We start from the raw sequence: 14783 nt of genomic DNA on the forward strand, positions 1-14783 counted from the left end.
AGAAATGGAAAAGAAGGGCAAAGAGAACTAAAAATAAGAAAGTTTGAAAAGTGAGGAAAAAGAAAAATGGAAAAAACAGAATTCAAAAAACATAAGCGGCGAGAGAGAAGGCATTTGTTTAAACCAGAAATTTGCATGTAGTGTCAAGAGAGACACACAGAGACAGTGTTATGGACTAGACCAGAATCCCTCAATATATTTTAAGAATATAGCCTAGATCCTAAATTTCTCATTTTAAAGGGAGATGTGAAGTGCAATATGACTAGTCAAACTACTCAACATTAAGCAAAACACAATTTACTTAAACACTATAGTTAAAATACAAACAAAAGAAAGCGGAATTTAGAATAACTTAGCTAATTGAAACCTTAACCAAACAATAAATACAGTATCTATTATTAAAATGTTCCAATACAGTAACACCCAATAAACATACCCCTTGGCAAAAAGGCAAATTCAGATACAGATTCTCACATGCAGTTCTCCAATCCAGGAGGAAAATAAAATATCAAGAGAAGATTCAGAGAGAATAGCAGCTAGGAGATATTCACTGAAGTATCCAACTCAAGACACAAAGGCTTCTGCTTAAATGTAAACTTAAAAACTAAAAGAAACTCTGGCAAACTTGCGCTGAGAGAGGTTGCTACCCCCTGGCTAATTCCATAGTTTTATTTTGAAAGGTTGGAACAAAGTCCTGACAAATGGCTTACTTTCTTCGAGACAGCTTGGGATCTTTGCCTTACAACCTCTCTCCAAAAACAATGGACAAAATAACCTCTTAAAGAGAGACAGCTTAGTCACAGAGAGACAGAGACAGACAGACAGTGAGATGAAGATAGAGACAGAAACAGACACTCAGAAACAGAGAAGAAACTGGAAAGGACACTTCTGGTGATTTCCTGAATACATGATTGGAATCTTATTTCATGATTCGATATACAATACAATGTAGCACAAGAACTGGTCCATTAGGCCACCAAGCCTACACCGATTCCTAATCCTTATTTAGACCCACTACTTATTGCTCATATGTGGTTTCAGTTCCTCTGTTCACTTCACATTCATGTGTCAAACAAGATACACCTTACACATTGCCTTCTTCCACATGCTCCACTAGTACTGCATTCCAGGCACCCAGCACCCTCTGTGTGAAACATTTTTCCCCACTCTTCTCTCCAAAACTTTCCCCATCTCAGCTTGAACCCATGCCTTCTCGTATGACCACATTTATGTGAAAATTGTGGTTCTACTTCAGATAATGGTCGGTCTTAGGGCTGGCCAGGTTTGAATCAGCAATAAAATGGCTGAAAGTGGTCCTCAGTTGACAACAAAATAGCTGGGGAACATTTTTTAAATCTGAAACAGCAGCTTGGGCAATCCACTGTTTCAAGTCAAATTGTAATCTAGAGTAATTAGATACCTTCATAGAGAGAGTACATTCAGCGTAACTAGATAGACAAAACACACAAATCTTCCTGTGAAATGTATACAATGAGCTGTCACACAGAAAAGATGTGAATGCTTGTGTAGAGAACCATGGTGAAGCTGCCTACAGTAATAACGTTGTAAAAGCGTAGCCATGTATTGTATTCAATAGCAAAGTAATAAAACAAAGATTGACCACCTATCAAACATCAAAATTGAGTTTTAAACATACAGTCATTATGGGATTTAACTACATTCCTGTGAAAGTAAAGTGGATTGAAGAGAACCCTCTTATTTAGAAGGAGTGTTGTCTGGAAATTGATTGAATAAAATGTATTGTGAAGACACAAGGACAATGGATAGGAGTGTTAGGTAACCACCATGAGATCATGAGTCAGTCAATAGCCATCTACGAAGTAATCACGCAGTTATGTGATTAATCTGATTGTATTATTAATTGGGTATGCAAGTATCAGTTCGTTTGTAATAACAAACAGAGATTAGAAGCAAATGTATCAGTTTTTTAAAATATTTTCCTTTGTTCAGTGGAGAAATCCCTGGAATGCCCAGAGGCTTTCTCCCCGATGGGGTAAAACAATGGGCTCTTTGCCGGTGGAAGTGGGCCTGATTGTCAAGTGATTCATCATGTCATTCTACCCAAAGGATGAGGTTTAGCATAGTATAAAGGGATCAAATGACAGGGACCAAATAAAATGGCTTTGTTCTTCCTAACGTTTATGCTCCAGTTCTGATAATTTACAAGAAGCATGAAAATGGTGCCTTTCATGACCGCAGGGTGTACAGCATTACAGACAATTAAATAATTTTGAAGTGCACTCAATATTGTCAAGAAGGAGAATATCCACATTAAATATTTTAACAAAATTGGAAAACTAAGATACCGATACTAAATTTTAAAAAACTGAAAAAGATATGGGGGAAAGGTTTAAGAGTTCCAAATTTTGGAAGTGGGCAAATTTGTTTTCACCAATAATAAAAAGTTGAATAATATTATGATTTCATGGAACACAACATTAAAATAATATGATGCCCAAATAAATAATTAGATATATTTAAGTGCCTTCCATACACATCTGAGAGAGATCGAGCCTTAGATGAGTATTATTCTCACTATTAAGCCTGAATGTTACAGCTTTGAGTTCTACTCAGACTAGCCCTTGTAAGATGAAATCAAAGTTCTAATTCCAAACTTGTTACCTGCCAGGCCATGTGACTTACATAGTGGCTGGCAGAGCCCAATATATTTCTCTGAAAAGGAATTGAGAGTTGGACCAATGACTTGTCTATATTAAAAACACCTGCTGATAGAAAAAGCAATGAAAAATGTAATATTAGGCGTGGAAGATAAATAGGACATAATCACTAACTTTATAACAAGATTTCACCAAATGCCTAATGCAATAGCAATGAAAGAATTTGAGATTTACTGAGGAAATATAAAAAAAAAGATTTCTTGTACAATACCTGCCATGCTGCAAACAAAGATGCAGGACTCAAAAGATTGGGATTTGTGGAATGACGGCCTCCCATGTAATCATCAGTACAGATGTCACAGCTTTCTGAATCTCTCCAATCCCAGTATGGAATGGTAAAGTCTTCATCGCGCACCGTCTTTCGGAGTTCATTTTCCCACAGCAATATAAAAGCTCTATGCCAGGTCAGGAAGCCAGGACCTTCGTGAGCAAAGTCAATATCTATCCAAACATTTGAGTTTTTCAGTAAAGCATCTCTCGATGTGTAATAGTGCATCCAAACAAATAGATCATAAACAGTTATATCTTTGAACATGGGATTTGAACCATTGTTCATCTGGGCATATGTTCCTGTGGCAATTTGATAGTCTTGGCTGATGGTGTATTTAGCTAAATTGATGTAGGCAAGAAACTTGTTCTTCTCAGTTGTTGTGAGGCTAAAGATATTTTTCCTGATCAACCATCGTCGTTCTGTGCAATTAGCACCAGAAAAGCCAAACTTGCAATCTGCACAATTGAAACCCATGAAGTTTTTGTTGCAGTGACAAGTCCTGTTGTAAAAGACAGATGGCCAGTTTTCACGATCATCCACCCCAGAGAATGGGAACTGAGGTCCATTTGGAGTCACAGTTATTAAAATATCTTGACATGATCCTCGTTCAGAGAGCTCGCCACAAGGAGATCCATCTCCACTCCAAACTGGACAACATTCCTTCTTGAGAAGTGCTTCTGTAGATGTACATGGTCGAGGAAACTGTTGAAATGAGAGTTTGAAAAAACTCAGAATGCAAATTAAAAGGAGAGACATCTTTTTCGGTGAGCTTCTTTTACCTTGGCTCACTGCAGAGTCAGGAGTCAATGCATAACTTTGACTTTCTCCTCAAACTCAGAATCACATGCTTCAGATTAATGAACAGAGCTTTTCATTCCTGTCTGGCACAAATCATTACCAAACCCACAGCTTTTATCCAGCTGAATTAAAAAAAAAATTCTCTTTTATTCAAGATATAATTAAATGCTTCTCATAACGTGTAAATACATTACTAATTGGTTATTTAACTACTGAAAAAGAAATCAATTAAATTAAAAGTTAGCATGTCAAATGGGTAAAAGTTACTTACTGAAATGAGAGATTAATGGAGCGTGTCCTCACATATTTAGATGTATCATATTTGAAAAATCAATATCTATTATTTAATTCAAGAGTTTAACTGTTTTAACAGATTTTTAAGCGCCTACAGTTATGTTTAGTTATATTTTATTGGTTATTTGCAGAATTAAAAAAGTTAAGTTTGATTATTACTGGTAACGGTGAATGCCCTTCTCATTAATTCAAAGCGTTAAAGGAATTGCAAAAATGATGCGAACAATAGGTCAGCCGACTCGTCTCGATGTTTGGAGCAGGAGCTGTGACGCGCATAGGACCTTGTGGCATAAAACGAGTGTGGATCATTAGCCGTTTCATGATCCTCCAGGAAGCACGAGTTTCCCTAACGTTCAGCCTGTCGACCGCAACAGATATTTGAAGTTTAAATGAACTATCACACGACCATCAGCTGCTTTAAGTACAAAATGTTAGAGGTTAACCAAGACTTCATAGCAAAGAATCTGGCGGATGACTTCTGCGCTTCATCCATGACAAATGACAGGTATCCACAAAAAGATGAGACAAACAGAAGATTTTTCAAACGTATGGTATGTTTACAGGGAAGCCACCGATCAAACAGAATAGAGCCCATTACAACCGACCCGCATCAACAGGAATTTTAATGACTATGCTAATCAAGAGAATGTATTAAGATCCGAATCACAAAATTGATTGGTACAAAGGATCATTAGAGCAATAGCGACCAACCAACCATTAGGAGTCGCTAAAAAATGGGATGTTAAGACTTAACATGGCACTCGATGAGTTTTAGAAAAGTTGATGTTAATACAGGTTGGAGGTTAAGAGGTCAGCAAAATGAATATTTGAGTAATCCATCCTGGAGGTGACGAAAAAGAAGCTGATTTTTAGCGACGTGTAGATGATGCGAAGTTATTGAGATGCAAATAAGAATCTTTGGTATCAGACAGTGAGTTTTAAATCAACTCAACAATGAACAGAATGCTAACTAAGCTAATTGAGAGACCAGGGAGTGGAAGTAACGTGTCTGGAGTACACGTTGGAAGAACTGAAAATAATTACTTCCACATACCAGGTTTTTATCAAGGGGAAAGCGTAAGTCATTCAAAGCTTGTTTAGACACGCGATCTGACAAAATGAAGGCGGGAAACACGTAAAGTGAAGGGCCGAGCGACTTTCTGCAGTGTTACAGCTTGGTGTCACGCGCGTGTGTATAAAAATAGTATTGGCAAAGAAAACTCCTAATCTTGAATTTCTCTCTCTCTCTGTCTAGTCTGATTGTAATCCATTGAATGGATTGTTCAATGGCGGTATTTCGTTTTCTGGAGTTAACTGTGCCAAACACACTCAGATGTTAATTTATTGTAATTCCTCAGGCTTTTTGTTTTAAAGAAAAGCTTTTCATTCGATAGGGTAAAACTAAGTTAACAATTTTAACTTTTTTTATTTAAAAACGTAAGGAAAAAATTGACTTTTACCACGCCTCTACAGAAGAAGATAAGCTCATGCGTGCAAATTTTTACTAAGAGGATTGTTTTGGAGCTGTCCTTTTTGTTTGTTTTAATCCGAGGTAAAGTAGGATACTGAAGTGATCAGTTTTTTAAAAAATTCATCCAATGAAGATTCACTGAGAGTGACAGACAAAATCTTCAGACCTGAATAAAGATGACGGCAACTAACTGTTGAGAAGCATTCTGGGTGGAATTTCCTTTCTCTGGAGCAATGTGGGCAATGGTGAGAATGCGAAAATTGTAATCTTGATACTGAGGGGGAAAAATGTCCTAATTTGTCCCTTAAGCTTTAACTGGTGACTCCAGAATTGCTTTATGGCAGCTACCTTATTTCCATATATTTGTATCTATTAGCTGAAACCACCTGCTGTCAATGCCATTTCTGATTCTGCATTGGAAAAGTCAGATGGTGCATTTTCAGAACCTGCGCACTAGGCTACAGTTTGCTATTTGCTTGTCTCGGCCTTTTATCTACCTCTGTCTTCCCCACAATATTTCTGTATGTACCACGGACACAATTCTCCTCTCTTCCCTCCTCCCTTCATCCACACGTGTTGTTGATGCTGACAACACTTTTTGACTTGTGATCTTGCCTGCTTTTGGTCAAACTCCCATGTTACAGCAGTACTTCAATAATGTGGAACTTAGCATGCAAGCTCCAAGTGTTTTTGTCAGTTGTCTTTGTGTGCATAGAAACAGGATGCATTATATCATCAGAGTTCTGAGGAAGGATCACCGGACCCGAAAGGTTAACTCTGTTTTCTCCTTCACAGATTTTGCCAGACCTGCTGAGCTTTTCCAGCAACTTTGTTTTTGTTGCATCATATAACTATTTCATTTTTAAGTGCTCACTCATTCTATGCTTGCTTGGAGGCTACTAGCCTCTATGACTTTACAATCATTTTAGAGCACAGAGTCTGCAGTGTTAAGTTGTAGATTGAGAGCCTCCGTCACTCACACTGCCATTTGGTGCAGAGGGAGAAGCAGGCACCTTGTCAGAGTTGTAAGTTCTGAAGGCAAGGTGTTGGTCACATTGTAGTATGGCACTGTATTTTGTTAGTGTCATGCTTGCAGTGTATGCCAGTAACTTTTTTTGTGAAACAGGCAGTCAGGGGTTCCTGCCAATACTGGTCAAGGCATAGCTATTATTGTTAGTCTCTACTTTGGGAGAATGTGTGGCCAAGAAGGACATGGCGAATCACAAAAACGTGGGGCTGGAGAGTTAATTTTTGGGTAGTGGGTATATAAGGGGCTGAATGGTAATAGGGAAACTGAAATCAGGGACAGTAATGCAAAAGCAAACAAGATGGATAGGGTAATTGTGATGCTTCAAGTGGAACCTGCAAGTCACTCAAGAATTTTGCCATCTTAGATTGAAATTTAACTGTGCAAGTGAGTAACAAGATGTTGTTACTGCATGCAGAATGACTGGAGTAAATTACTGTGTTTTCCTTAAGGGATGATGTAATATTGTTTAACTTTAAAGTCTGCAAGTGACAATCGTGTTAATCATCTATCCAGTGACTCAGTAGATACTACCCATCTGACATCAAACTGCAGGTCATTCATTGTCCAAGACTCCAGATTACAAATTACAGCTGCAAGCAATCATGACAATTGCATTGTTCACAGATTGCTTCTGAGTCATGTCAGCAGAGCAAATGTAGTCAAACATTAATTTAGAATCATTACCCTAGGCTTATAAATTCTGAAATGCAGTCCATAGCTATAACGAAGGCTTTCCATTCTATGGTTACTTAAATTAGCTATAGTCATTGATAACAGATTTTGGGGATCTGTGCTAGGTGTCCTGGGTTAGCATGATGCTTAGATATTTATGATGCTGACATCCTTCCTCTCTACAAGGCCCCGGCGCCATGCAAGATTGATTGCTGGGAGAAGTGTTACTCTTTACAAATGTGGTTGATATCCCGTTTACAAAACACTTTTAGATACAGAATGAAAGTGCAACACTGTCCAAACTGTCACTGTGGATCAGACCATTAATCTCCTTAAGCTGAGGTCTTGATATCTGGACTGCTCCAGTGGAGTCTTGCAGTAAAGCTCAACTTGAGCAAACAATGGGGACTGAGCAGTTACTTGCGAATGAAGATGAAAATCAGGGCATTGACTGGCAGGGACCAAGTCAAAGCAATACATCATCAAGCCTGAGAAGTCAGATAGAACCTAACTGAAACCCACATTCACAATGACTGAAACAGAAGCATCTGGAGAGAGAAACAGAAAGAGAGAAACAATTCAAAATTGAAGAAAAGTACTGCACTTGAAATTTTAAGTCTGTTTCTTTCTCAACAGATGTTGCCAGACTTGCTGAGTTCATCCAGAATTGTCCGTGCTTATTTCAGATTTCTACAATCTATAGTATTTTTGTCTTTAAGATAAATGAACTGGGTTTGGACTTCCTTTAGCAGTTTAATTTTTTTTAAAAAAATTCATTTATGGGATGTGGGTGTTTCTGGCTGGGTCAGAATTTGTTGCCTGCCTCTAATTGCTCAAAAGGGAGTTATGAGACAATCACATTATTATGGGTTTGGAGTCGCATGAATGTCAGACCAGGTAATGATGGCAGATTTCCTTTTCTAATGGACATTAGCAACCAGTTGAGTGGTTTTTTTTAATGACAGTCAACTGCGGTAACATACATGTCATTAGGCTGGCTTTTTTCCCCCAGGTATTCATTCTATTCAAATTTCACCATCTAACACAATAAGATACAAACCTATGTCCTTGGAATGCTGGCTTGAGTTTCTGGATCACTAATCCATTGATATTACCAGTGCTCCATTGTCTTCCATAAGTGCATATACTGCAAGTAACCCTGCTATGCAAAAGCACGTATAGACCTTGTTGTTGTTGCAGTACTTAAAACATTAATTCAGCAATAGAAAAGCTGGTGGTTGTTTTATTAGCTGCTTAATATTTTCAGGTGATCCTAATTTCAAATATCTACACCACAGATGCTATTGACTATCAAGAAATAAAACAATCAGTGTGGCTGTGTACGAACACTACATGGTACTGAGTTAAGGTAGTTCTTATGCTAAATGAAGTCTTATAGGCATAGGGTAGTTTCTTGTGATGAGCAGCAATTTAAGAAAAATTCTGAGGCATCTCCTTTTGATCCTACCATCTGTTAGCCTTCAATGTTTTAGAGGTTGCTTAGCCTACAAAATTGCCTGAAAGATTTGAGCACCCTGTAGAAAAGTGTTTAACATGAGAGGTAGTGCCTTATGCAGCTTGTCTCAGCAGACCAATACACAAGGAGGGAGAGTGAAGGTGTGAACAGTCCATTAACATCTCCCAGCCGTGAATAGCAGTGCATTCCACTGAAAAACTACTAAAATGAACTGCTTCCCAGAGAGATTTTGTGCACGGTTTCCACACGCTCATTTACAGGTAAGTTTTTAGTGTGGAAGATGTGTGTAAGTCAGGCCCTAATATAATTCCTGTGTATTGTTGTCCACATTAAAATGATATATTTTGGTTAGTCATTAATGTCATGGTTCAAAGATCCCGAAAGTCCGAGGCCACCTCCAGTCAATGAGTCAGTTGTTTGTGACCGATGAATAATGTTTGGCTGTTGTAAGTTCGTTCATCCTTGAGATGTCTGTAGACGCTGCTCATCTCTCAAGCGTGCACTTTCTCCAGGTCTGATAACAACAAAAACACCAGAGAAGACAATTTAAGAGTGTGAATACATGTATTTTCCAAAAGTATAATTTTATTCACTGTGGTGTTAGCCATGCTACTCCGGCACCTGCCAGTGAATTCCTCTTCCTCACCTTCCTTGTATGTTTAAGTGCAGTCCCAACATTCATCACTAGATGGAGAAAACAGCCTCTTGTTGGCTTGGGTGGTTATCTCTAGAGTTGCTTGGCCTCGAGTGTCCATGGCAGTGGAGTGAGGTGTGTGCAGGTACAGGTTCACCCTCCTCTACTGGCGCATCTACAGGCTTTGGTTTCATAGAAATGGTGGAGGTGGAGAGGCCAGGCACCTCTGGATTGTCTTGAGAATAAGATGCTGGTGATCCTGTGTCCAGCTTCTGTTCCCTACGGGTGTCTGCTGGCACTACCATGTCTGAGGAAAAGACGTCTGGATTCAGATTGAAGTCTTGCCATTTGATGCTGAGCAGTGGGGTGTGGGTTCATACAACAGATGTTGAGTTTGTTGGATGATTCTCTTCATGGCAGTATTTGGAGACAGCCAGGCACATGCTGGTGTCAATATGGCGTGGATTAGCACTGGTGGACTCTTCTGACCTTCGATCCAGTTTGTCTGTGCTTGGCTTTGACAAGATGCACAGCTGACATCATGGAGTTTGGCAGGTACTTGGTTAGTGAGTTTTGAGAAGATTTGTAGCTCAGGTTGAGGTTCTGGATGTGAGTTTGCTTGCTGAGGCTCACTGATGTTACCTAGTATGGTGACGAAACGACTGAAAACAAACCTTCCAGCTCAGCGAGCAAACTCACATCCAGGTACTTGGTTTTCGGCAGTCGTCTTGAGTATCAGAGATCTGAAATGTTTCTTTCTTGACCAGCTGTAAAAACATGTTGGTGACTTGTTCATCAGATTATGCTCCCGAGTCTAGTCTTTATAGAGTGAGTAATGAAAAGGACAGGAGAAAATTCTCTTTCTCAAACATTAATGAGCTATTGAAAAAATTCATTGTTAGAAACTGCAAATATCAACGACATCCACTCTCACGATTTAATTATTGAACAGATAACTTTAAACTAAATTCAGCCTCATTCCCCCTCTCCTTAACATTCATAGATAAAATATTATCATTATATTTGATTTCCATTCAAACCTGCCAGGAATTGTGGTTCTGGCCTCCATGGTTCAGAACATTTGGGAGTCTAAAGCAGAAACCTTTAGAACCTCTCAGATGACCAGGCAGCATTTGTGGTGATAGCAGATGCATTGACTTTTTTCAGGCATGAAGTTTAGGTCCAATACCATTACTTAACTTAACTTTTCTTTCATGCCCTGCCAGCTGGACTGCTTAGTACTTTTTCTGCTTGTTTCACATTTTCAGATTTGGCAAAATTTTGATTTTACACATTTTAATAATTTTATTTAATGTCTTGAGGATTAACTAATTATTTTCATCTTATTGTTCAATACATGGCACAGTCACGCATTATATCAAAATGGGCAAAATAAATAGCACTCCTTGTATCTAACATAGTCATTGCAACTGACGTGTGATTCACCCAACGATAGACGACTCCAGATTCCAAATTCTATTCAGCTCATTCTTAGTAAAATTTTGTTTTCATTATCTTATCTGCAAGGGAAAGTAAAGACTCCAGGTAAATGGTTTTGACATATGAGGATCTCCTTGTTAAATAATAGCTGAGTTACTTTGGGATATTCAAACTATTGACATTTTAAAATTCATTTCGTTACACACGGACCATTGTCATTGCTTAAGCATAAAACACATTTTCAGTTGATTGAAATTATTAATCTAATTACTGTTTAGAATTAGGTATTGCACAAGTGTTCCAAAAACTTTAGTGGGCCACAATTATTTAAAATTTTATTGGATTTTTAATTTGGATAACATCATTACAAAAAAAGTTAGGTTCAGACCAGGCAATGCAATGTTTGTTAAGGATAAAAATGAAGGCAATATTTACATTAAAAGCCCACTAGTTACTGTTAGCACTGATTTACGTTCATATGCAGTCTTCTTTGCATTTTCTTTTCTTACCCTATTTCACAGCGTTGGGAGATTTAAATAAATTTATTTGAGTTAGATAATTTGCTTTCTATGTAGCACGGGATGGAAAGGGTCTCAACTTAGGCGATAATGGATTTCTAAGTTATAATTAAAATGCAAACAAGCAGCAAGATAGTCAACACCAAGCCCTGATTTTTTTGTAAAACTATATAGACAAAAGTTTTGTGGGAATGGAAAAAGCACACACTGTAAAAATCAACACATTCACACACATTTCTTAGACTCTTTTGTAAAAAAGAGGGCCATGCTTCAAGGTGCAATCAAGCTTCCCTGTGATATCTTTATCTCATCCTGCTAAATTTCATGCAAACTCATTTTGTTATTTGAGTATTTTGTGGCCAGTTGAAATTAGATGCTTAAAATAACATTCACTAATCTGTTTGAGACTATGCTGGCACAGTTAAATGTAAAAGAATTTTAGTCAAAGACATTTTGCACTCAGTTCAACTTAATTCTTCAATAACATACTGTAGAATATTGCCGTTCTTGTCCTTCACGAAAGCTTGGAACACTGACGTGTGTTTAATAAAACAAGAACCTGCAGTGCAATATCTTTTGTTTATTGCCCAGCAGTTGAGGCTGGGCCAGCACTTATTACCAGGGCAGTTGAGTCAACCAGCTGTGGATCTGACATCACACGTAGCCCCAATCAGGTAAGGATAGAAGACTTCCTTCCCTAAATAGCACTAATGAATCAGTGGACAATCGACAGCGAGAGGAGTTAGCAAGAACTGCGGTTGCTGGAGTCACAGTCGATACAGTTCGGAGCTGGAGGAACTTAACAGGTCAGACAGCATCAGAGGAAGAAGAGTCTCGACCCGAAATGCCAACTTTCCTACTATGGTGCTGCCTGACCTGCAGTTTTCCTCCAGTTCCACACTGTATTGACAATCAAGTGATTATAAGGCCTTGTCAAATTGTTGATTTCAGATCACTGTTGAACAAAAATTTTAATTTTTTAGATTTTTGAAGTAAGTCACTGCTTCACCTGGCAAATGTTTCTAGAGTGTTGGATAGTGAGGAGAAATGAAGTAACTGGTGAGTGTTGCATGTTCTGCAATTGCACGGGTAAGTGTGGGAGAAATGTGAGGTGGTGTTGGACTGGGGGGGGGGGGGGGGGGGGGAGTGTGATCACTACTGTTGTGGGAGGGAAGGGATGAGGGTAGAAGTACAGGAAGTGGATCAGACATGGTAATGAACCTTCTCTGGCTTCAAGTAAGTGTTTTTGAGAATCTCTTGCATAACTCCCAGTGCTCCTTGAATGAGTTCATCTATTTTGTAACCCATCTTTGTCCTAGCAAATGAATTGCCTCCTGCTAGTGATCAAGTTGAGACTCAATTTGGCATGTAGGCCAGCATAGCCAACGTAGCAAATAGAAACAATAATTCTGAAATTGGAATGGTAAAGCTATTTTGGTGCCAATTGTATGCAATTAAAACCATTCACACTTGAGCAAGTTTAATTGTGATCCTAATTACAGTCAACATTTTAAAATCCGACAGCACTTTATTTCATTAGCAGAAAGTAAACATATACAGCAACAGTCATAGAAAATTCCACTTGCTTAACTCAGTCTCATCTTAATAGTTTTTTTTAAAAAAGTCAGAAATTAAACCATGCGAGATTTGTGTATTCAGTCTTGCTGGCAGTTCAAAAGCATGATATCAGCCCTGACTCAGTTGATAGAAACCTCACCTCCTGGTCCCAAATTAAAATCTTATAGGTTTTATTACATTTCAGAGGCTTGAGTACAAAATGAGCTAACACTTCTAGCACCAGTACTATTTGGGTTTTAAAGTTTTTTTTTCTCACTAAAATTGAGGTACTTTAAACAACTATGCAGAGATGAAATGTATAAATTTTTTATAGCATAACTAGTTAAGCTTAATGTAAATAATCATGAATGATGTTTTCAAATTTGGAATCTAGTTAGCTAAATGATATATAATCAAAAATGACAGGATGATGTAGTGCAACTGTAGCATATAGGTGTTGGTCGGTACCAGTGTAATCCACAGCAATCACATCTGTATCTTGAAGAACTCCAGTTCAGAGTTGCTGAGGTGGAGTCTGCATTTTGGATCTCTTGATGTATCAACTGATAAAGTTCTCTGGATATTTCATTCCAGGAGGCATTCACATTAAGCTGTTACATTGAACATTTTCCAATCCACTAGATCATTTCCCAGAATCAGAGGAATTTGCAAGATTATTACCAATAAAAGAATCCCTACAGTGTTGAAAGATAGTGCAGCCCATCAAGCATGCACCACCTCTCTAAAGAGCAATTCATCCAGACCTAGTCCCTTACCCCCTATTTATAGCCTCACATTTACCATTACATGATCTGCACATCTGTGGGCACTACAAATGGAAGCACAGTTGCTCAGTGGTTAGCACTGCTGCCTCTCGGCACCAGGGACCTAGATTCGATTCCACTCTTGAGCAACTGTCTGTGTGGAGTTTACACATTCTCCCCGTGTCTGCGTGGGTTTCCTAATGGTGCTCTGGTTTCCTCCCACAGTCCACAGATGTGCAGGCTAAATTGCCCGTAGCGTTCAGGGATGTGTAGATTAGGTGGGTTATAAGGTGATGGTTCTGGGTGGAATGCTCTGAGCATCAAAGGGCCTGTTTCCACGCTGTAGAGATTTAAAAGAAAATTAGAATGGCTAATTCATCTAACCTGTACATCTTGTAGGAGAAAACTGGAGTGCCTAATGGAGAACCATGCAAACATGGTGAGAATGTGCAGGTTCAACACAGACGGTCATCCAAGACTGGAATCAAACCCACAACCCTGTGCTGTGAGGCAGCAGTGCTAATCATTGAGCCATTGTGCTTTCCACTGCCTTTGCTGTCTGCAATGCCTTTACTATTTCTGCATCAATTTTTAAGATCCTAAGAGATGTGCTTTCTGGTCATGAGGACATCCAATTTTAGGTCTAATAATTTCCTGGACACTGTTCCCTAGTGATTGTAATGGTTGTAGGTTACTGTAGCATTTCACTTATATTTTTTCAAGTATTTTTGCTAAGTTTTTTTCAGAGTTTTTTTAATGCTGTTTTAAAAACAAAACCTGTTCAATACCTTTAACAATTACTTGGTTTTCCATTTTTCAGATCCTCAGATTCACTCTGGAGTGTATCTATCACTGAAATGGGATGGACTTGAGATTTAACGATTCAGGACTGGGCATTCCTTGGCGGTGTGGATCATCAGCTGAATTGTATTCCAGAACTATGTACAACCTCCAAGATCTGGCATGTAACTCACAACCATGACCATCAAGTTGAAGGATCAGTACTGGCTCAGAGTGCAGGTGGGCATACCTGGAGCAGGACCAAGAATTTCTAGAAAAGTGTTGAAGTTGTGAAGCTACATAATAAGGCAGCTTGCCTGCCAAACAGAATAAATGACATGATAGACAGAACTAAGCAATGGATCAGTTCTAGGCTCG

The 14783-nt window shown here is 38.6% G+C and overlaps 1 protein-coding gene across 2 annotated transcripts in view; it reads right to left on the reverse strand.

The window, feature by feature from the left end:
• tyr (tyrosinase) overlaps positions 1–3726 on the reverse strand; it is a 77191-nt gene extending 73465 nt beyond the window's left edge. For both annotated transcript variants that reach the window (XM_048532909.1, XM_048532910.1), the window contains exon 1: positions 2911–3726. In XM_048532909.1, the coding sequence (XP_048388866.1) occupies positions 2911–3726 (816 nt within the window). The remainder of the gene's footprint in view (positions 1–2910) is intronic.
• Positions 3727–14783: the final 11057 nt, after the last annotated feature.

Source organism: Stegostoma tigrinum, chromosome 6 (assembly GCF_030684315.1).
Source record: "Stegostoma tigrinum isolate sSteTig4 chromosome 6, sSteTig4.hap1, whole genome shotgun sequence".
NCBI classification, from domain to species: Eukaryota; Metazoa; Chordata; class Chondrichthyes; order Orectolobiformes; family Stegostomatidae; genus Stegostoma; species Stegostoma tigrinum.